Source organism: Callospermophilus lateralis, chromosome 1, assembly GCF_048772815.1.
Source record: "Callospermophilus lateralis isolate mCalLat2 chromosome 1, mCalLat2.hap1, whole genome shotgun sequence".
Classification (NCBI taxonomy): Eukaryota; Metazoa; Chordata; class Mammalia; order Rodentia; family Sciuridae; genus Callospermophilus; species Callospermophilus lateralis.
In genome coordinates, this window is record NC_135305.1 from 146,998,297 (window position 1) to 147,021,657 (window position 23,361).

General features: G+C 51.2%; 1 protein-coding gene across 4 annotated transcripts; it reads right to left on the minus strand.

Moving 5' to 3' along the window:
- Positions 1–339: 339 nt before the first annotated feature.
- On the minus strand, positions 340–22,830 carry Cabp1 (calcium binding protein 1). 4 transcript variants are annotated; one of them, XM_077105250.1, is made up of 7 exons: positions 14,751–14,795; positions 9,724–9,903; positions 5,539–5,569; positions 5,118–5,261; positions 4,043–4,152; positions 3,499–3,646; positions 340–365 (listed from the first exon to the last, which is right to left on the minus strand). In XM_077105250.1, exons 1-7 carry the CDS (start codon positions 14,793–14,795, stop codon positions 340–342), a joined length of 684 nt encoding a protein of 227 aa, XP_076961365.1. The 4 variants fall into 4 exon arrangements, with proteins under 4 accessions (XP_076961365.1, XP_076961364.1, XP_076961368.1 ...); XM_077105249.1 differs by lacking the exons at positions 9,724–9,903; positions 14,751–14,795 and adding an exon at positions 22,183–22,830; XM_077105253.1 differs by lacking the exon at positions 9,724–9,903.
- Between the last annotated feature and the right edge of the window lie 531 nt (positions 22,831–23,361).

Consider the following 23,361-nt stretch of genomic DNA (forward strand, 5'->3'; position numbering starts at 1 on the left):
GCTGTGTGGGGTCTGCTGGCGGGCTCCCTGGCCCACCCAGCCAGCAGCGGCTGGGTACATGGCACTTGGCGCCTGGCGTGACCTCTGCCGGCTTGGCACTGTGGCCTCCTCGTCGTCGGCGGGCGCCCCCTTTTCCAGTTGCAGGAGTTGTGAGTCTTTCACAGTGCGGAGGGGTGGGGGTCCGGGGTGGGCACCTCCCCGGGGTGCAGGCAGGCCCCATCCGCCAGTACATCCTGGGCTCTCGGCGGCTAGGCGGGGGCGGGGCGAGGCGAGCTCTGGCTCCTCTTCTCCCCTCCCCGCCTGTGGGAGCTTGGCAGTCCTGGAGGGGCCCTTGCGGCCTCAGCGGGACATCATCCGGACAAACTCTGCAAAGGGGCAGGAACAGACAGGGAGACAGCGACAGTCAGGGCGCGGCCCAGGAGGCTGCCTCCACGCCCCTCTTCCCATCACACTGCCCTGACTCTGCGCTGATCCCCCACATCCACTCTGCCGCTTCCTGCACAGCAACCAGTGTGAGCCTCTAATCTGCACACGTGACCCCTGATTAAACCTCTATGACTCCACAAAGATGATGTCCAGTGACCTGCCACAGTCCCAGGGCCCTCCCTGAGCTGGCCTGGCTGCTGACATCTCCTGTCCCATCGCTCCAACCCCACCTGCCCATCAGAACGCAGATGGCTCTCGCTTGCTACTGTATACTCTCTCTCCCTGCCCCTCCCTTTCTCCTGTTCCCCACCTCTCAGTTCCTACAAGCTGTCCCCAAGCCTTTCTTTTCTTTCCTATACGTAATTTTTTCAGACTAGTTTTAGGTTTATAGCAAAATTGATTGGAAGGTACAGAAATTCCCCTTCTAACCTCTGTTCCACTCATGCATAGCTTCCCCTACCATCAACATGTCCCACGGGAATAGGACATTTCAACAGATGAACCCACTTTGATACCTCCTCATCACCCAACATCCATAGCTGACATCCCGGGTTGTTCTTGGTGTTTCACATTCTTTGGGTTTGGATACACATACAATGACAAGTATCTACTATTATGGCATCATAGAGTAGTTTCACTGCCCAATCCCGGGCATCCGGTGATCTTTTTACTGTCTATGGAGACAGTTTTGACTTTTCCAGTAGATCATATAGCCAGGAATCATACAGTACATATGTAACCTTTTCAGATTGGCTTCTTTCACTTAGTAATATGCATGTAAGGTCCATCTATGTCTTTCTGTGGCTTGATAGCTCATTCCTTTTTAGTGATGAAAAAAATATTCCATTTTCTGGATTACCACAGTTTATTTATCCATTCACCTATTGAGGGACACCTTGGTTGCTTCCAAGATTTGGCAATTATGAACAAACCTGCTACAAACACTGGTGTGCAGGTTTCCATGTGGACAGAAGTGTCAATGCATTAGGATCAATATCTTTCTTTTTCATTGGGTGGCTCCTACCCATCTTTCAGGTGTCCATTCATTTATAACCTCTTTCCCTAATCCCTCCCCCTGGCTTAGCATAGGGGTCCCCTCTGGTGCCTGCTCTGCGTCCTTCAACATAGCACACACTACACTGCTTTTCTGTTTTCTTGCTTCCAAAGGCAGTGACCAGGTCTCAGTCCAGGCAGGTGTACAACACACCTTGACAGAATGAATGGACAATGCCAGACTCTTGAGGATGGGCCGTCATCTGCAGTGGGTGCTACCTAGACACAGGGCAACCTGAGATTTTCAGAGCTGATGCCAGCAAACCTTCAATCCATCTGTGCACACTCTCACCTCCCTTGAAAGCCAACTACTCCCCAGAGAAGACCTCCCAAGACTTTGTGTCCTGGACACATACTCTGACACATGCTTATCCTGTCTTTCTGCTCAGCATGCAAGGTCCTGAGTACAGGGTCATGTTACTTTTTTCTCCCACATGGCTTAGTGCTTGGAGAGGTGTCTTGAGTGGGAGTACTTAGTAGTTGGGATTCCAGGCCTGGGTTTGTGCCCCAGCTCTGCCTCCTAATAGTTAGCCAATTCTTGAGCAAGTTATATTACTTCTCTGAGCCTCAGTTTCCTCATGTGAGGAAATAATAGTGAGATGCATAGAGTCATTGCAAGAATTAAATGAAAATATAATATATATAAAGCTACTTAGTATGACTGGCACATGATAAGTGTACAATAAGTGATAACTATTATTACTATTGATTCCTTTAAAAACTGTTCCCTGAACATTAGGTATGTGTCAGGTGCTGAGTTATGTAGGAAATGCAGAGATCAAGAAAACAGGGTTCCTTTTCTCTCAAGTTTCAGAGTCAAGTGGGGTGATGACTATAAGCAGCAGTTGGGGGACAGTGTGAGGAATGGGGGTGAACCTGAAGTGCTATAAATGCCCAGAAAAGAGAAAGTTCAGTCTGAAGGACCAGGAAAGAAGTACTGGAGGAAGTGGCCTCACTTCTGGGCCTTGAAGGGAGAATAAAATTTAGCCCAAGTGGAGAACAGAAAAAAAGGCATCCTAGCAAAAAGAACAAGGGGGCCTCGTAGGTTCATGGACCATGAGTATTTTGGAGGAGATGAGTGAAGGCATGGTAGAAAGTGAACTACGGTCAGATATCACAGGACTGAGGTCAGATTGAGGAATGTGGTGTTCAGAAAGTAACCACCATGCGGGCACAATGGTGCACGCCTGTAATCCTAACGGCTGGGGAGGCTGAGGCAGGAGGATCATGAGTTCAAAGCCAGCTTCAGCAAAAGTGAGGTGCTAAGCAACTCAGGGAGACCCTGTCTCTAAGTAAAATACAAAATAGGGCTGGCTGGGGATGGGGCTCAGTGGTCAAGTGCCCCTGAGTTCAATCCTCAGCAACAAAAAGAAATAAAGAAACCACCCTGAATGGATGCATGAGATGGGCAGATGGATAGAGATGGATGGAGGCACCCAGACACAGGGACACAGAGATGGGTAGATGGATGAATAGATGGATATAGGTGGGTAAATGACTGAACAGACAGACAGAGAGATCAATGCAATATGAATAGAAGTCCAGGCAGATGCATAGAGACGTATGAATGTATGAGCAGAAGAACAGAAGTAGGAGAAATGAATGAGCATTTAGATACTTAAATGAATGCAAGGTGAAGGTGAAGGTATAGAAGAATGAATAGATGCACGAATGGAGAGAAAAATGTGTAGGTAAACGGCTGTATGGATGATTATTTAGAGGTGACTTATGGATACCTAGGCATCTAGACAGATGAAGAGATGAATGTAGGAAATGATAGAGATGGATATGGAGAGATGAAGAGGTGAAGGGACAAGTAGATGGATGAACGATGGATAGATGGATGCAGGTAAGGATGGGAGTGGACTAGAGGGGCAACTGGACAGCGAGATGAGAATGGAAGGGCAGGGTGATAGAAAGTTGGGCTGGACGGCTGTTTGTATGGTGGATACAGAGTTGGAGGACTCTGTGGCCGGCCACGGCTGGCTGGCTTCTCTCCTGTGTTCAAGTGCCACCTACCTTCAAAGTCCACTCGTCCATCCCCATTGAGGTCCACATCTCGGATAATTTCCTCTATGTCTCGGTGTCCCACCTGATGACCCAGGAGCTTCCTCATGGCCTCTCGCAACTCACTGGTGCTTATCTCCCCGTCACCGTTGGTGTCAAACTAGAGAGGGCAGAAGGAGGGAGACGGGAGTAGCAGGTCCCAAGGCCATGCTCCTTCTTCAGACCCAGTGTCCCCCCTTCCCTGGAGTCACTCTTCTGTCCAAGTTCCGCACTGGCCTGGAACCCGGGTCCCATGCTTCTTCTCTCTTTTTTATTTGTTTTGTTTTGTGTCTTGTTCCGAGGTACTAGGGATTGAGCCCAGGGCACTGTACCTCTGAGCTACACCCCAAACCCTTTTTATTTTATTTTTTAAATTTTGAGACAGGGTCCTCCCGCCTCGGCCTCCTGAGTTGCTAGGATTACAGGCATGTGCCACGGCGCCTGGCTCCCAATCTTCTTTTCAAGAAAGCCATCCTGGGATCCCGGCTCTAACGGCCTGTCATGGCCTGTCACTCACCTCTCGAAAGGCATCTCTCAGTTCCTTTACTCCAATCATGTCGGCCGTCTCTGCCAGGAGTTTAGGCCCCATTAGCTCCACGAAGTCATCAAAATCCACATGGCCACCCACTGGAGCAAAAGGAAAGGGGCCAGGTCACCCTCAAGCCACACATTCCTCATCTCCAACTTGGAAGGAGAGCACTGCCAACCCCTCATTGGTTCTGCCTGTGTCTGGCTCCAGGTGACAAGCAAAAGCCAAACAAGGACAGAGAGGTGACCACAGACAGGTGGTTTGTCAAGGAATGGCTCGGGGGAGTAGCCAGAGGTCGAATAAGGGAGCAAATCAGGAAGTAGACAGAGGTAGATATGGAAGAGAGAACGAGGTATTGGCTCAGAGTCAGGCAAAGAATTTCAAAAATGGAAAGAGTGGGACACTCACAGAAAGGCAGAGAGAAGCAAAAGTTATGTGTGCCCAAGCCTTGCCCTTGTTGTGCCAATGCAGAACCAACTTCCAAGTGGATAGGTAGAAGGACCAGAGGACTGGTACCCACTGCCTGCTCACAACAGCTCTCAACAAAGACCCACAGGAGTAGGGGATAAATATCCAGCTGGAGAGGTAGGGAGGGATGGGGGGGACACTCTTAGGTAGCCATTCTATATCAACCCCAACAGGCTGAGCCCAGCCCCTCTGTGGTAGCTGGCACGAGAGTCAGCCCTGGGTGGGTTCCTTCCCTACCCTATCTCACTGCCTCACTGCCTACCAATCCTTTCCCTCACCTACCAAATACACACCCCCCTGCATTCAGATCACTATCTCAGAAGAACCCTGACTAAGACAGAGAAAAACAACCATAGCATTCCTCTGATCATTTCTTGCTGTAAGCCAGGTATTGGACTGTTTTGCATATATTCCCTAATTTACTTCTTTAGCTCCATTCCCCTGTTACACTCTTATTTTATAGATGAGGAAACTGAGGCTCAGAGAGGGTAAGTGCTTTGTACCAGATCACACAGCTGGAAAAAAAGCGGATGTAGCCTTTGAACCCTGGCCTGTCTGATGAGAAGGGATGCAGGTGCCGTGCGGAGGGACTCACGGTTCATGTTGATCTGCTGGGATAGCTCAATGAGCTCCATCTCGGTGGGCATGTAGCCCATGGTGCGCATACAGTTGCCCAGGTCCCGACAGTTGATGTAGCCGTCCTTGTCCTTGTCAAATTCTCGGAAGGCCTCTCGTAGCTCTGGGGAAAGGAACAAAGGCAGGGGATAGGACCCACAGAGCCTTGGGGAACAAAGTCAGCCTCTAGGAACAGGGCCCACCAGAAAGATGGGCCCTGGGGTCCCCCCGGACTCTGGGCTTCTGTCAGGCTCCTTCCTCCAATGGCTGGGTCCCCAGCAGATGCCCTGCTCTGTACCAGGCCCTGTTCCCAGGAGGCCACCCTGACTCTCTTCCCACCATCTCCCTCCCCTACCTTCCTGGAGGCTGAGCAGCCCTTTCCCCCGAGGTCCAAGTTTTACCTTCGATCTCCTCTGGTCGCAGTGATCTGTCCTGCAACAAAAGAACAAGTCCTGTTAGCAGCAGCAGGGGACCTGGGAGTTATAAGATGCCCATCCAGAGGGGGTCCTCCAAGGGGCAGCTGGCTCTGGGTGGAAGGTGATAGGAATGGCGCAGAGGTTTGTCTGGACCACGTCCTTGGAGCCCCACAATGAGCCACAGACTCAGACGCTCCTGGGCCTCTCAGAGAAGCCCAAGGATCAACCGAACCCTGAGTCTGGGCATAGAGCCGCTGTGGTCCTTATTCCAGATACAAGAGTAGGTCAGGAACAGAGCTGGCGCCGAGGCAAATACCTGTAAATAAAGCAGGGCCAGGGGAGGTCACCAGAGAGAGGAGAGCAACACCCAGTGACACCAGGGAAGGGGGCAGAAGCCCACAAGGCAATCAGAAGCAGGGCTGAAAGGCAAGAGAAAGCGGGGACCATACAGGGAGCCCCAGAGGGCGGAGGAGGAGCCAGGGGAAGGGGAGGCAGAATTGGGACTATGCCCTGCTTCCTGGGCACTGCCCCCAATTTGCCCCCATCCTTACACTTGCCCTGTTACAGGACACTGTATAGGACCCTGCCGGCCACCAGTGCCTCTGACGGCTGCCAGGGTCCAAAGCACACATCTCCAGCCTCCAGCAGGGCCCAGGTCTCCTTGGGGAGTCAAGGAAACCCCGGGTCCAGGCGTCAGAACAGATGGCAGAGAAGTCTCCAAAGAGCAGGCCCCAGAGGAAGCACACGGGGCAGGCTCTGGATGGTGAGGTCTGCCCAGGAGGTAGACAGACTGGCACATAATGGATACGGGTGCCCAGGTGGGCCTGGTTAGGAGACTCCCACCCCCGACAGCGTTCTAGCTCTCTGCCTTTGGGCAGGGAGAACATGAGGCAGGCTGAACTGAGGAGGCTCATGACAGGGTGGGCACCGTATCACGAACACAGGCACACAGGCAGGCCACAGTGAGCAGGGGGCATCTCGGCTGCGCACATAGGCCATCCCAGCCAGCAGAGCCAGGGTGGGTGGAGACTGTGGCTGCCACCCACTCCATACTGGCTCCAGGGTGAGGGACACAGCAGTAGGAAGCCTGAGGCTCCTGGTGAAGGGGGTGCTGGTGATGAGAGTGTAGAGGAGCTGGGAACCGGCAGACTGGGGGCAGCCAGACTCCTCCAGGCAGGAGGAGTCTCCTGAAGGGATGTCGGTCTCTGGGTGACGGTCCTGTGGACCCACCTGAAAAGCTTGTCAGCGTGCGAGGTGCGAGAGTATGTCGATTTTGTCCCTAGACAGACCCACAGATCTTATTGGGTTTACAAATTGTTTTTTCCATTTGTACAAATGAAAGTGAGTACAGACTTCCTTTGGTCTCGGTGGGGCATTGATTCCAGGAACCCCCGTAGATACCTCAATGGCAGGATGCTCAAGTCCCTCATATAAAAAGACATAGCACTGGGGCTAGGGATGTGGCTCAGCAGAACAGCGCTTGCCTAGTTGCGTTAGGCACTGGGTTCAATCCTCGGCACCACACAAAAAAAATAAAGATATTGGGGCTGGGAATGTGGCTCCGTGGTAGAGCGCTCGCCTAGCACATGTGAGGCCCTGGGCTCACTCCTCAGCACCACATAAAAATAAATAAAAAATAAAGGTCTTGTCCAACTATAACTAAAATATATATATATAAAAGATAATGTGTCTACCTATAACTAAAAAATAAATATCTTTTTAAAAAGATGTAGTATTTGGGGGCTGGGTTTGTGGCTCAGGGGTACTGTGCTCGGCTAGCGTGTCCAAGGCCCTGGGTTCGATCCTCAGCACCACATAAAAATAAATGGAGGTATTGTGTCCATCTAAAACTAAAAAATAAAGATTAAAAAAAGATGTAGTATTTGCACATAGCCCATGCACATCTTCCCACATCTTTTTTTTTTAATATTTATTATTTAGTTTTAGGTGGACACAATATCTTTATTTTATTTTTTTTTACATGGTGCCAAGAATCGAACCCAGTGCCTCACGCATGCTAGGCAAGCACGCTACCACTTGAGCCACATCCCCAGCCCCCTTCCCACATCTTTTAAATCATCTCTAGATGATTTATAATACCTAATCCAATATAAATGCTATGTAAATAGTTGTTACACTGTACATATTCAGTACAGATGCAACTGGGGGGGGGGAGTACCAGGGATTGAACCCAAGGGCGCTTAACCACTGAGCCATGTCCCCAGCCCTATTTTTATATTTTATTTTGAGACAGGGTCTCGCTGAGTTATTTAGGGCCTCACTAAGTTGCTGAGGCTGGCTTTGAACTTGCGATCCTCCTGCCTCAGCCTCCTAAGCTGCTGGGATTATAGGGTGCATCACCACACCCAGCCAGATACAATTTTTTTTAAAATATGTTTTTAGTTGTAGTTGGACATAATACCTTTATTTTATTTTTACGTGGTGCTGAGGATTGAACCCAGTACCTTTCACATGCAAGGCAAGTACTCTACCACTGAGCTACAACCCCAGGCCCATATACAATTTTTGAAAAATATCTTTGATCTGCATTTAGCTGAATCAACTCTTCCACTGAGATAAAACCCAAGAAACAGAGGGCCAACTTAAGTGTGCATACACACGTGCAAAAGTATACTCACTGGGACCAGTAATTGAGCTATAAAAGGAATCCTTCCCACCAATCAGGCTTCAAACAACTAGCCACTTCTCCAGGGCCCCACCCTGCAGGACTCGGGGTGGATGGTTGCTGCTGGCCCTCACTGCAGCCCCTTCTGTACCTCTTGTATGCCTAGAACTCGGGGAACAGCAAACCCCATACCCCTTCAGAGTGTGCCTGCAGCAGAGCCCTGGTGACTAGTCCATGGCTCACACACTGTCCCTCATGCCGAGCAGTGAGGGCATGTGTGCTGGGTTCTGGAGTGGAGCTGCCGATGCCCACCCATAAGGCGGGGAACTACGTGCACCAACGCAGGGGGCCAGGTAGAAGGAAGCACGTGCCTGCTCGTTTCTGTCCAGTTTATATAGTTAGGGGAGAAGAGCTTGGGCCCTTAAGTCAGACTGACCTGAGTACAGAGCCCAGATCTGCTACTTCCTAACTGTGGGACCTTGAGCAGGTCAATTCCACTCTCTGAGCCACAGTCTCCCCATCTGTATTATAGGTTAATACCAGTCCTTACCTCCCAGGGCCTTTATGAACATTGTATGAGACAAGACAAGGACAGTATTCAGCATGTAGTATTCAATAAATGCTACTTACAAATGTTTGTATCTGTAAGATCTTCTTTTCCTTACTCCTGTGACTATTCATAGGATGCTGTCAAGTACAGTAGCCACTAGATGCATGCAGCTATTTCAATTTTACTTAGAATGAAATAAGATAGATAATTCAGTTCCTTCATTGCACCAGCCACATTTCAAGTGGTCAAGAGCCACATGCTACTAGCGGCTACTATATTGAGCAGCATACATTTTAGACTATTCCCATCACCATAGAAAATTCTACTGGATGAAGCTGTATATACAGAACTGTTAAAAGCACAGGAGGCTCTTAGGTCACACTACCTGATTGCCATACTACCACCTATGAGCTATTACCTCAGCATGTTACCTCTCTGACTCAGTCTTCTCATCTGTGAAATGGGGGTTATAAAAGCACCTACCTCTTGGAGTTGCTGAGGCTTAAAGGAGGGAATCCATCAACACTTAACACAGGTCCTGGTACATCCGAAATGCTCCAAAGAACTGTATCTGCTATCATTACTTCTTTTTTTTTCCCATTTTTTTGGTACCAGGGATTGCACCCAGAGGCACTTAACTATGAGCCACATCCCAGCCCCTTTTTGTATTTTATAATCTTGCTGAGTCGCTTAGGGCCTCATTAAGTTGCTGAGGCTGGCTTTGAACTCATGATCTTCCTACCTCAGCCTCCCAAGCCACTGGGATTCCAGGCGTGCGCCTCCACGCCCAGCTTACCATTACTTCTTGCTGGTAGAAATGGACAAGTCACTTTGTAGCCACAAGTGGGAAACTGGAAGTGAGACTGACAAGCTGGGGGACTATCCACTGGAGGACAGGGGCAGCTAGCTGGGTACAGAATCCCTCTTCCTCCCAGCACCTCCTTATGCCCTGGGAAGCCAAGTTCATCGAGCTCCACTGGGCCAACTTACGTACAGGCTGCCTGTTCTCGGCGAAACCCTTGCGCAGAAAAATACAAGCAGGGCCCAGCAGGTTGTGCATGACGGCGCAGTTTTGGGCCAGCATCAGGAGCGGTCCGGGGAGCTCATCACTGGCTGCCAGCCCCTCCTCGCTTGTCTGCACCACCATGTAGCTGGTCTTCTCCTCCTGGCGCATCTTCAGCCAGCACCAAGTAAATACAAAAGAGAGGCAGGGTATCACTTCCTTGCCCACTTAGCTCTTCCGGCCCCAGCTTGGCTCCTGGTCCTAGAGGGACATCTCCTCCCAAGAAGATCCTCCAGAGTCAAGTGGTAGGGTTCAGAGGGCCTCAGGGGGCAGGTCTCAAATTGGTTCAATAGATGGAGACGCCAATCCTTGACTGACACAGTTGTCCAGGGACAGCTGAGTGTGATGCTTGCTGTGTGGCCCATGCACATACACACGTGCACGCACACACACACACACACACACATACACACACTGATCTATACACAGAATCACATGCTCATGCTCATATGCACACAGAGCTCAGGCTGAGAAGCAATCAGAGGACGGTTTCTGTCCTAACTAATGGGAAGTGTTCTCTCCGAGCGTAATGGAACAATGTCCTTTCCCCAAATGCTTCCAATGGCCAAGCTCAATACTCAAGCTATGTCATGTCTCCCAGCTTACTGATGGGCTCTGATCCTATCCTAGCCAGATCCCCACTGGAAGGCTGGGGGTGCCATCAGAGTCGGCAACATGGACAACAGTCTCCCTTAGTCTGCTGGACTAGAGGCTGCAAATGTAGGTGTCATCGCTGCCATTAATGAAGCAAGCAGAAATCAAGAGGTGGGGACGGGCAGGGTGCAAAATGGATGCTACGCACCTCCTTTAAATGGGCAGCCCCATCTAACTCCAGCCACTGTTGCCAGATCTCTTGATTTAAAGCACCAGGTGGGTCAAACAACAAACAAGACACCTCTGTGCTTGGATTCCACTGGGTTTACAACCTCAAGATTAGACAGACTCCCCGCCACTCTCCTCTCCCTCCCTCCTGCCTTCCCTGGCTTCCTGCCCGGCCCAGCCTGCTGGACCTCTAGAGGCTAAGGCAGGGGCCTTGTCTGCTGACCAAATATAGCTGTGCTCCCAGGCCCTGGCCAAGCCATTCTCCCCCCTGCAGGTTCCCATGCAGCTATAAAAAGCCAGCACTGCCCACAGACCTTCCCTTAGGACAACAGCAGCATCTAGACACAACATTCGGTTCCACCCCGGCCTCCCCAGCCTGCCAGCCCCTCTCCAGAATTCAGGTCACAGCACTCTGCCCTCAGCCTGGTGCTGGGCGGTCTCCTCTCAGTGTGGGGATTTGGAGCAGAAACTTCCCAAGGAGAGGCAGAGTCGCTGAACCCCTGAAGGCTGTCCTTGTGTGAGAAGCCCAGGGCTGTGCCCCTATCCTCCCATCCCATTGCACTTCTGAGCAGCTGTCTCCATGGCCTAGGAGAAGATCCCAAGACCCAGGGGCAGCTTGTCCTACCAGGCTGAGAAGCAGAACCACCCATCCCTTGTCCTCTCTCATGCTTATCCCCAACGTCCCCCACTGTGGGGCTACAGAGACACCCTTCCAATGTCCTAAGCCAATTCCAGGCTTATAGAGAGAAGGAGCAGTATTCTGGTCCCTTAAAGGGAAAGGAGACACTCAGAACCAAGGTGAAGGAACCCAGTCCAAGGCTCAAGTTCGGTGAGTCCAAGAAGGGTCAGTTTAAGGAAATCTCAGAAATAGGGGGATGTCAGACAGACTAAGGGCCCATCCTGGCTTGATGCCCCTCAGAGGCAAGAGTCAGAATCTCTGCTGAATGCAGGAGCCAGACTGGAGCTGGCAGAGACCAACACAGACCTTCCCAACCGGGAGTGGGAACCAAAGGAAGCCTGGGAGTGGACAGTGACATAATACCAAGAAACCACCTCACAAGATGTCTGCAGAAAATCAGACTTTTTTTGTTTCTGGCTGAATCTTGTGTACTTGACTCAGAATGAGCACAACTGAGGACGGAGGAGGCAGCAGGTGGCACAGAACTCTGAGAGGCAGTTTGGTATGCTGGCTTTGGACATGGTCTTGGGGACAAGTTCGGGCTCTGCTGCTTTTTTGCTGTGTGACCTTGGGCAGGTCACTTTCCCTCTCTGTACTCCAGTTTCTTTCCCAAGATCGCGGGGATAATCATGTCTCCTCACAGGATTCTTGTGAGAAATAATGAGCAATTGCATAGAAAGTGCTTTGCATAGTGCCTAGAACATGGTAAGACCAAATAAATGGAGTTGCCATAGTAATGACAATCAGGATGATGGTGGTGGTGGTGATATAACTTAAGAGATTCTGTGTGCCAGAAGGCATTTACTTCTGGCTCCAGAGGAAGTGGGGGAACATCTGCCAATCAGGAAAGAAATGAGAAGGATGGAGAGGAATTCGCTCCCACAAAGAATGAAGCAGTGGTGTCTGGGGAATTTCCATTGCATCTCTTAATGATAACGCTGCCTGGCACCAAGTTGCCCTGGAGGCTGCAGCCCTTCTCCAGCCAGTGATGGCACCTGACAGCCTGGTCCTACCCAGCTCAGAGCTCTAGGCGTGCCGCCTCTCCTCTTTACCAGCTCTCCAGCTACCACTCAAGCCAAGCCACAAGCTGACAAGGTCTCCTTGGCACTAAATGGACATGTCCTGGGTGTGGCCTGGCAGCAGGAGGGGCCACTGAGCTTCATAACCTTTACAGCTTTCTAACAACACAAGGGTGCAGGTCAGAATTCCCTCTCCCTGCAGGAGTTCCAGAATTTAAACAATGCATGCTTGGTGAGAAGGTATGGCTACACTGAGTGGGAATTTGGACTAGATGACTTCTAAGGTCAGATCCAGGAATCTAGCTAGAACATTTTTGACAGCAGGAGAAATAGACAGGCAGCCTCTCCCAGAGGGAAAAATATAAAATAAAAATAAAACCCAACCCTGACTTCACACATCCAGGGTCTAAATCCCAGCCCTGTTTGAGACCTTTGAGACCTTAAGAAAGCTCTTATCTCTGTGTCCAGCAGCTTTCTCTGCAAACTAGCCAAGAAAACTACTTTGTGGAAAAGAGCAAGTGAGATAGCAGATGTTAGATATGTTGTAAATAAGAAAAAGCAATCATTACTACTTTCTGAGGAACATGACATTGAATGAAGCCCATTTTAATGATCTTTTGACTTATTCCATTGGCTCAGAACCTCCTGGCCTGGAGGTGTGAGTCAAGAGCAGAGCATGAGCTTAGTATGCAGAGGCCCAGGGTTCTGTCCCAGCACCAATAATAACATCAAACTCTTAAATTTTCCTTTTTCTCCTCCATCCCTCTTCTCTAAAATACAGAGTGGGAAAAATATGATTACAATGACAATAATACTAATATTGATTACTATATGTCAGACACTGTGCCTAACACTATTTAGTTTTCACAATTGCCTTAAGAGATAGACATTAGAGCTGAGGTTATAGCTCAGTGGTCACTTGCTTAGCATGCATAAGGCCCTGGGGTTTGATCCCCAGCACTGCAAGAAAGAGAGGGACCCCAAGAGAGGGATAAATTGATGGATACGGGAACTGAGGTACAGAGAGGTTAATTTGCTAAGGTTACAAGATGTGGGAGAACTGTGTGACTCTTAAGCACTCTACTGTGTAAGGGCAGATGGGCGACGGGGACAGAAAGACAGTTCTTGTTCCTAACTTCACCCCCTCAAACTCTGGACAGAACCCACTGCCAGGGTGTTCGCCTGTGGTCCTCTAGACGAATTCAGATCAGTTTCCGCTTCTCTGATTCAGCACCGAGGCCACCTCTGGTGTGGCAGATTCCTCTAAGAAGATGACAGATTATGGTGGGGGGGGGGGGTCAGAAACACGCAGACGCAACCATCCATCCTCAGAAGGATCCAAGGAACGGCAAAGATTAAATGGAATTTGATGTGAGCAGCTTAGCTGAATGAAGAAGTTGACAGGCAGAAAAGCCCAAAATGTCCTAAATGGAGAAGCCATCACACTGACGGAGAATGGAGGAGGGGGCTAGGATAAAGGTGCCATTAGCTGACCTGAGACCCTAGGTGTGTCTCTAAACCCCTCTGAGTGGCCATCGAGTTCCTTTGGAAAATGGAAGAATTGGAGGAAGATATCCCTATGTCTCCTTTTTCCTTTAAATAATGTCTGAGTCTGACCTGACTACGGAGGGCTAGGAATACAGAGAGAGCCCACCTGAAGCAAAACCCAGTAGATACCCAGGACCTGCATGAAAGATGCCTTAAGAGTGATTATTTCCTTTCCCAACGGAATTCTTGCAAAAGAATATTACCCTAGTGTATAAGCATTAGATCCAATCCAGAAAGTGATTGATGTACACACCTGTTCAACATATCTCTTGGGCATCCTATTTCTTAAGGGAACCAATCCTGGGCCAGAAGCTAGTCTGGTCATTCTTGAGATTCTGTGATGGGACTTGGGAATTATTGAAGGTAGAAGGAAGGAGATAGTCTGCTTGGTGTTTTTCAGCAGCAATGGGCTCTACTTCAAAACTCACAATTCTGAAGACTTAGAGACCACCAGAGAGGCGCACAGACCCCGGAAGGTTATGAATGAGCCCCCGAGCATGATGCTGCGAAGGATCTTCTGATCCTGCCTGATTCAAAGGTGTCTGTGCACTGATATCCTAAGAATCCACACTTTTCATTTTATGGTCCAGAAGCCCCTAAAGCTACATGATTTAAAGCTAACTCCTGTGCAAATTCCCAAACACAGACTCCCCCACTCTCCACCAACCCCCCAGCATGCAGCTCTAGGACCCAACTTCACTTGGGGTCTGAGACATAAGCATCTGTGATCGGAGGGTATCTGGAGGTAAGAACAGGGAAGCAACCCTAGACGGAACCTCTGGAAAAAAATAGCAAGCTCAGATGCCCACCCGCTCCATGCCCAACCTCTGGGGCAGGTGGCAAGACGCCCCCATCCCCAACCCCAGGGCTTGGGAGCTCCGGAAACATACCTTCCTGGAGAGATGTCTCAGTGGCGACTTGACACAGTTGCCCATCCTAAGCTGAGGCAGCCCCTCTTGGGATCCTCGGGTCCATGAAGGAGGCTCCTTGGGGGCTAGGAGACCTCGGTCTGGGTCACTGCCAACCCCAGCCTCCCTCTGCCTGTGCCGCTCTTCCTCCAAGACCAAGCTGAGCCCTCTTTCTGGCGCGCGTGCTCTCTTACCCGTCTGCCTGCTCCTGCTCTCTTGATTTTTTTTTTTTTTTTTGGTGGATTGTGTGTGTGTGTGTGTTTGTGTGTCTGTGTTTAACTTTCTGGCCACTTTCTTAAGGAGATGAAGGCAGAAGGGGAGAGTGCAGGGCACAGAGAAAATCGCCCGGAGAGATGATGGCAGAGGGCAGCCAAGCTGGGCAGCCTGCCGGATCATCTACATCAGATTAGAGCTGAGTCCTCTCTCTCTGCTTCTCTCCCCTTCCCTCACCCGCCTCCTTTTCTCTGCTGCAGGGAGATTGCTTCAGGGAGGGGACCCAGGGTGGCAGCTGCAGCTGGGAATTAGGCCAGCAGATCCAGAAGGAGAAGCTGGCTAGTTTGGACCCCCAATGCCAGGGTGCCTCAGAGCTCACAGCCCTGCATGCACAGACACTCACCACACACACGCCACACATATGCACACATACACAAGCCCCCAGGGAGATGTATGCCTTTTCCGAAGAGCAGTGAGCTGGACAAGCACGCATCCTCATCGCCCCTGGCAGATCCAGATGGATGGAGAGCAGGCGGCTCCAGTTGGGGGCCCTGGGAGATCTTGTGACGTCTCCATTACGCTCCATTTTTCACACTTGCCTCATCAGTGAAATGGGATGAGGCTCCAGGGCTGGCAGCACAGCTGAGCCGACAGCTGAGATCAGCTCCTCCTGCCCCCGATGCTGTGTGCAACGATCCAAGGGAAGCCAAGAGGTGGCCCCCAGCGGGGAGCACGATGAAGGCAGCACTGGCACAGAGGGCACTGGCAAGGTCCCCAGACCTTCTCCTCATCCTCTGCATAATCCAGAGTGAAGATCTTTCATGGTTTTCCTTGGGGAGCGGAGCACAGAAGCCACCCTTTACAAATGGTCTCCAAGGTCCCGCGGCTGGAACTTTGTAGGTTCTTCTTTGCTCCTACAGGGTCTGGCTTTGATGTGAATTCATCTCAAGTCTCAGATGTCCCATTTGAGACCTTGAGCCTGAGCCAGAAGGAAGAGAGGAAGCATCCCTGTTTCCCCACATCTGACTTTCTCCAGCAGGGGGCACCAGAGATAGATCGGGAGGCAGGACTCCTCCCAGGTCCCCAGGGGGATGCAAGCGGGGTCTCTCACACAGAGCTCAAAAGAGTTTCAGGTCCAGCTTGGGTGACCAGTCGGAAATCCTGTTAGGGAAGATGGCTGGGGCCACCGCCCAGAGTGTGACACTGACTCACTCCTAGAGGCCTGGGAAGGAGGCCCATTGCTGGCCTCTGATGGTCACGGTGCTGTGCTGCTGGTCAGGGAATGGCTTAATCAGGGCGATATTCAGCAGACTTGTTTAGGCCAAACCTCTGGAGGAGACGATGGAGGAGAAGGGACCGCCCCATAAGGTCTAAGGGAGGAGGCTGAGGTGGGGTCGGGTATGGATGCCTAAAGGGCAGGAAAGAGGGTGAAGATGCCAGGCAGCAGGGGCAGGAAGAGTGAGCAGCCAACATAAATGCCATCTTCGAAGCTGCTTCCTGTGGAAACAGCATGAAGGAAGCACTCCGTGGGCCTGGTCAGAGGGGTCAGGCTCAATAGACTCCAATGAAGGGGCAGGATGGGGCAGATGGGGTTGAGTCCTGGCATTCCCAGAGTCCTTCCATTCCTGAGCTTCAGTTTCCTCCACTTGAAAATGGGGCTTCCCCTGCCTTGCTGATAAAGCACACACATTAACAAGTGTGGCACATAGTAGGGGCTTAATAAGTAATTATTCAAACAGAAGAAAGAAGTATCATGTGCTTGGTGTTTATGTGCCAGGCACATGATACCTCTGGGAGCTTATATTCTATTCTAGCTGGTGGGCAAGAGGTAGTAAGGAGCTCTGAGCAGTTATTTACTTACATTTCAGATAAATGCTCCGAAGGGAGAAAGACAAGAACTCTGTGAACTGAGCCCAGTGGCGCATGCCTATAATCCCACTAGCTCAGGAGGCTGAAGCAGGAGGATCACAGGTTCAAAGCCATCCTCAGCAACTTAGGGAGACCCTAAGCAACTTAGCAAGACCCAGTCTCAAAATTTAAAAATGAAAAGGGCTGGGGATGGGGCTCAGTGGTTAAGCACCTCTGGGTTCAATCCCTGGTACCAAAAAACCAAAACAAAACCCCCAAAACTCTGTGAATGTAAGACAGACAGGGAATCCAACTTAGTCTGGGGAAATCAGGAAAAACTTGTAGACAAAATTATAGAAAAGCAACCATCTGCAAACTTGGAGACAAGGCTCACCAGTGGAGCTTGGGTTAGGCTCCAGGTACAATCCCAATTCACACCAACTAAACCAGAGAAAGCTTATAAAGGCAGCACAGGACAAGTCCTGGCTCCAGGCTAGAATTGCCAGGGAGCTTCCCCAGAAATTCTGGTTTATGTAGATTTAAGTGGGCTCGGGACATTGGAGTTGTTTAGTCTGTTCTTCAGGGAATTCAAACCTGCATCCTTTGTGGAGAACCACTGGGGTAAAGCTTCAGAGCTTGGAATGCAGAATGATACTGACCTGGGTTCAAATCTTGTCCTGCTACTTAGTAACCATGTGACCTTGAGGAAATGTTGGTCTCTCTGAACTTCCATTTCTTTTATTTTTAAAATGGGGATTCTAATAACACCTCCCTTAAGGCTCTTATGAGGAGTTAATGAGGTAATAGGTGCAAAAAGCTTGGCACAGTGCCAGGCACCTAGAAAGTACCTCCTTCCCCTCCCTGCCTGGCCTTGGTTTTAAAGGGCCATTCATCCAACATCCACTGGTGACTCCTGCCCCCTGCAGGTCAGCTCAGGGCACAACACCCACTTGTCGACCTTGGGACTGGCCTCCGTCCTTGGAAACAGTAGATAAAAGATAGCAAAACCAGGCCCTTATGGAAAAGTCAGGCTCTTGAAGAAGCTCACCCTGCTGTGTAGGTCGGGGCAAGAGTGACATTAGTTTGAGGTTTGGGGGCAGCAAGGGATACAGGAGCTTCCTTAAACCTGAGCTGGGCAGTGGGCAGATAAATGATTTGATCTTCTAAAGGAAATCAAAAAGGGCTGAGGGGTGAGGGCTTCCTCTGGGGAGTGAAGCACATTGTGTGTCCCCCACTATCCTCATCCACAGAGCTGCAGTCCCTGGGCCTTCCAGAAGCCACGCTTCGAGTTCTGGAATGGAATAATAGGATCAGAGGGATGAGAAGGATAAACCCGTTGCTGATTATTCCTGATTAGGGGGGAGGCCGGCCTCCCGTCCTGATCAGTTCTATCACTAGCATTTGAACTTGGACGCCAGCCCAGTGGTAAAATGCCTGGGGAAAGCTGGGTCGTAACCTGAGAGGTGCTCTGTGGATTCTTCCGACAACCAGGGAACACGGATAAGTGACTTTCCACTCTGCCAGCATGGTACAGCACAGGCAGGTGTGTTTGGAGACAGGCAGTCCTGCCATTTATTTACTGTGTCACTTTGGACAAGTCACTCCCCTCTCTCATCTCTAAAGAGGGGGATGACAATACCAACCTTCTCAGGTTGCTGTGAAGATAATGACAACACACTTTGACAATGGTTTGGTGGGAGCTAGACTAAGGCCTCAAGTACTCTTGTTTCTCGCAGCAACATCCGGAAGCAAATGCAGATACCGTGGAGGACTCTCACCCAACTGATGGAGGGGGTCGGGTGTGGATGGATGCTAGCATCAGTGATGGATGCTAACCACAAACTGACCTTCTTCTTTCTCTCTCCTCAGGCCCCAGAGGAAAGGCAATAGAGGACACTCAATCTGGGCAGGAATGAGGAACACTCACAGCCTCATTCTAGGACTATAGGCCTGTTGTGGTTGAATCATTAGAATACAAATCACCATGACCTCTCTCCCCATCTAAACCAGAGGAACTAAGAAACCTCTGAAGTCCAGAGGCTTATGACACCATTCATTCATTCATTGATTCACTCATAAAATTACTGTGATCTAGTTATGTGTAAAGCAGTGTAGAAACTCAGTCAGTCTTGCCAAATCAGCTATGGGCTTGATTCACATCTGCTTCCCCTACAAGGGTTTTTCTTCTCAGGCTTAAGAGTAAGAACAGAAGGTTTGTACATGAAATAATCTTCCAAGACCCAAAGCCCTAGGTCATGCTTATTCTGAGCTAATTTCTGACACCACATCTTGTCTTTAGGCAGCTAGGTGGCATGTCCTTAGCAGACAACAGAGAGGAAATCTGGGGAGGACACTCTGCTCCTCTCTTAATAGGCTTTCCTCACCCAGCTCAGAGGCAGCTTTCAAAACACCTTACACAGACCCTTATTCAATTAGTGTATTAAAAAGAGCAATAGCAGGGCTGGGATTGTGGCTCAGCGGTAGAGTGCTCGCCTAGTGCGTATGAGGACCTGGGTTTGATCCTCAGCACAATAAACATATTGTGTTTAACTACAACTAAAAAAATAAATATTTAAAAAAAGAAAAGAAAAAAGAGCAATAACATTAATAGAGGCTGCCCTTGATCCAGCACCCGCTAGGAGCCAGGCATTTGATGCCCTTAATCCAGTGTAAGCTTCACAATAACTCACAAGGGAGTTTTTGTCAATCTCATTTCTGGATGAAGAAACCTTGGAGAGATAAAATGACATGCTGAGGTCACAGAGCTGGGACTGGAGCCTTCAGCTCTACTATCTTCCAAACCACACTTTGACACCTTAGCCCCAAATCTACACTGTCTCCCTGCAGACAGTAAGAGTGCTCCATGAGGTCTTTGGAAGAATCTTAATTCCTATTTCCCCAAATGTAGGAGTCTACCTCCATTGTCACATTGAATCTGGCTCCCAGAAAGAAAATGCCCTTGGTAGTTAATTAACAATAATAATAATAACTAACACAGAGAGTTTATGCACTGGACCACGCTCCATACAAAGCTCACATCTCATTTAACCTCCTAAAGTCTCCTTGAGGCACTATGAGTATTCTCTATTTTTCAGGCAAGCAAAGAGCCTTAGTAAGACTAAGCAAGTCACAGAATGAAAAAACAAACAAACAAAAATTAGAACTTGAGAGACATGAAAAATAAACTTCTCCAAATATATTTTGCCCTAAGTAGATCCTATCTGAAAGTTTGTATTCAGAACCTTCCCCTCATTTACCTTCTCTGGGCCCCCACCCTGTCTTAAAGGACAGAAATTTCAATACAGACAGAGACGGGAAAGAAAGACTAATTCCTCTCTGTCACAGGAGGCTGGAGGCTCTGACACCAAAGTCCCAGCCTGGGTGTGCTGTGCTGTTACTGTTGTTATTCAAACAGATGCCTTTGAGGTGCCAGCAGGAAGCCCAAACTGAATGTGCTGGGCTTTAAAAGAAAAAGCCCACAGCTCTAAGAGGCAGGAGCTTCCAAAGGAAAGTAGTAAATATTTGATGGGACCTTCCTGCTCCTCCTGACTCAGATGACCCTGGTGACATTTCAGAACATGGGGCTGGAGAATGTTCTTCATTTAATGACTGGGGAATTAGAAGGAGGAACTAAAGCATGTAGCTGCAGTGCTCTGAGCTCAGAATGGGCTCATGCCGGCAAAATTCTGCAAAGCTGGGAAGCAAGGGTTCTTTTTCCAGGAGCTGAGTCAGATCACCAGCAAACTGAATAATCAGGAAGCGTATGATTCCAGGCCTTCCAAACTGCTAGATCATAAGCCCCCAAATAGCCAGAAACCTGGCTCTCTCATTCACTGTTGTCTCCCTAGTGTGCTGTAAACGCTTGGGCAAAGTAGGTGCTCAAAAGATATTTGATAAATGAATGAATTTTTATTGAACAACACACAGCTTTTGTGTTGCAAGCCGGTTCCAATCCACAGACCACACCTGACTTAACACCCCACACCTCCTAAAACAAAAACCACTGCAGTGAACTTCTCCTTCAGTCTGTCACTGCTCTAACTCTTCATGGCTCTGCATCCAGATCTGTACTCCAGAGAACTGTTCCCAGCTCACTTGACTAATGAGGGCTCCCTGCAGGAACAAAGCCACATGCTGCTGCCCCATCACACCACCAGAGCAGGCCCGTGCAACCTGAATCCATGTGCAGTTGCCTTCATGTCAGACCTCAGACCGGCATCAACCACTGCGGAGTAGTATTTTGAAAAGAAATGTGCAGATCTGAAGCAAAACACACACACGGCCTCCTTAGAATGTTGATCCAGCATGACAAGCCAGGAGCTTAAGGCGGCTTCTTTGCTCTAGATCCTAGCACACACCCCAGTGTCCCCAACAAACTAAGCAAATGCTTTGATCAGACCTCTACATTACACCTCTTGGCTGCTGCAGTACTGTCTCAACGCCCTGCCAGTGAGTTCGACTTGATTACAGACTCAGAACTAGAGGAAATTCTGGCTTTGTTCAGGAGTTCAGAGGTTCCTGTCTCCCCAGCCACACAATCACAAACTGTAGGCCTGAATTGTGACCACAAAGCTTTTTAAAGGGCAGATGTCCAGCTCCCTAGGGCCCTTGAGGAAACCAAAGAGCCACTGGTGACCTCTTAGTGGCTTTTCTGACCTTAAGATGCACCCCAACTCATGCTAGAGTTCTCTGAGTGTTATTCCACATCCTACAAATCCGCAACTGCCCAACTGCCGTCCTAGTGGTATCCTGGAGTGACAACATCCTTAAAACACCTCAAAGTTCCAGTTTGAGCCATAGCTCTAGACCCCCGCCCCCATGTCTACCCAGACACCTCTTCTCTTTCCTCATATTTTTGATTTTCCTAACTTTTCCCAGGCCTTTGAAGATGCCATAGGCAATGGCTAGAGTCCCTCATCTCCAAACAAGTCTGTGTGACCCAAGCCTCCCTCCCCTTGCTCTCTTGGGTTGCTCCCTGGCGATACTGGCCAGAGGCCGGAGCAGTGGGTTTGGTGCCACCTGCTCGGAGCGCTCCTCTGTGACCCCACAGATTTCCAGGAGGGTTGTGGAGGTCTCTCCCTTCCAGGACTAGCGGTTCGGGCAGGTGTGAGGAAGGCTAAGTGGCGGTGCCTCGCCCACAAGAGGCCCGGAGCGTGGACAGCGCACAGGGTGCTGAATCAGGCACGGGGGTGGAAGAGTGCCGGCCCGCAAGGGCGCCGGGCCGCGGGATGACAGCGGGAGCCGAGGCGTGACCTGGGGACCACGGGCAGCGGGAGTAGGGTCGTGGACGCGCCGCAGCAGCAGGGTCCCGAGCGCCTTTCCCCGGAGTGCGAGCGGGAGGCGCGGCCCTTACCTGGCCGAAGGCGGAGCTGAGCATGGGGTGCAGCCGGTGGAGGAACGGGTCCGCCTCAGTCGCTGCGGCTGGAGCGGAGTCCCCGCGACCCGGGGCTCGCAGTGAGCCCCGGAGGCCGAGCGCCGGGGACAGTCCCCGTTCCTCCCCATCCCGCCCGCGGGCTGGCGGCAGCGGCGACGGCGGCGAAGGTCGGGACGCCGCAGCCGGCAGCGCCTCCCGGGGCCTGCAGTGCGCCTGGGGGAGCCCGCGCCGGCTCCCCCGCGCGCCCTCCTCTCGCGGCACCGGCCGACACAGGGGCCTCCGCGAACTGGGGTCCCCGGACGGCGGCGGCGTGCTCGGACAGGCTCCGGGCAGCCGGCGGCCAGGCAGCCCCGGCTCCCGGGCAGGGCCGTGGCGGGGAGCCCGGCTGCCCCCGCTCGCTGCCGCCGCCTTCAGCAGCGACGTCTTGGACTCGCTTTTGGCGATGTGCGAGCTCATCGCGGCGGGGCCCGCGCTCGCATGGCCCGGCGGGGGCGGCGCGGTGCGGCGCTGCGCGGGGCCCCCGGTGGGCAGAGAGCGGGGCGCCCGGCGGGAGCCAAGCCCGAGGACGCGCTGGAGGCGGGCGCCGTCCCCCGGCCGCTTAAATGCGGCCCCGTCGCCACCGCCCATGTGACAGCGCAGCCTCTACGCCCGGAGCCCCGAGCTCCCGGCGGCTGGCGGTACAGATCTGGGGGGGCTGCCTGCTGTCCCCCGAGAACCCACCCCCAGCTCTCGGGCGGCCCAGGTATCGCCGCGCCCCGCCCCTTTCCCCGCCCAGCGCTCGGGGAGTCCCGCTTCCGGGCGGCCCCTGGTGGCGAAGGGGGCGCTGCGGCGCGCAGCGGAGAGCGCAAGGAAAGGGGCTTGGCGAACCTCCCCAAAGAGGCCGAGACCCTAGTCGCGTCCGCAGCTCTCCTTATCAGGCCCGGAAGCTTCCACAGTATCCCGGAACCACCCGAACCCCCAAAGTGTAGGCAGGATACACTCTTCAGGGGGTACAACTTTGGCAAGAGGATGAAAGAGGCGCAGGGAACCAAAGAGCCAAGGAGGATGAAGGCACCCTATGACACCACTGCGTATAAACGCAGGAGCCAGAATGGCTTGGAAGGACATGCTGTAAGGAAAGGCTTCACTCCGTGGGGCGCAATACCATTCGGTGGGACT

Bases quoted from the DNA above. Each gene is read 5' to 3' on its own strand.
- Cabp1 (XM_077105249.1), bottom strand. From the start codon at position 22,830: ATGGGCGGTGGCGACGGGGCCGCATTTAAGCGGCCGGGGGACGGCGCC. The intron at 3,647-4,042 runs GTGAGTGACAGG...TGCCCTCTCTAG, and splicing joins TGAGAGATGCCTTTCGAGAG to TTTGACACCAACGGTGACGG. The intron at 366-3,498 runs GTAGGTGGCACT...GCCCCTTTGCAG, and splicing joins TGGACGAGTGGACTTTGAAG to AGTTTGTCCGGATGATGTCC.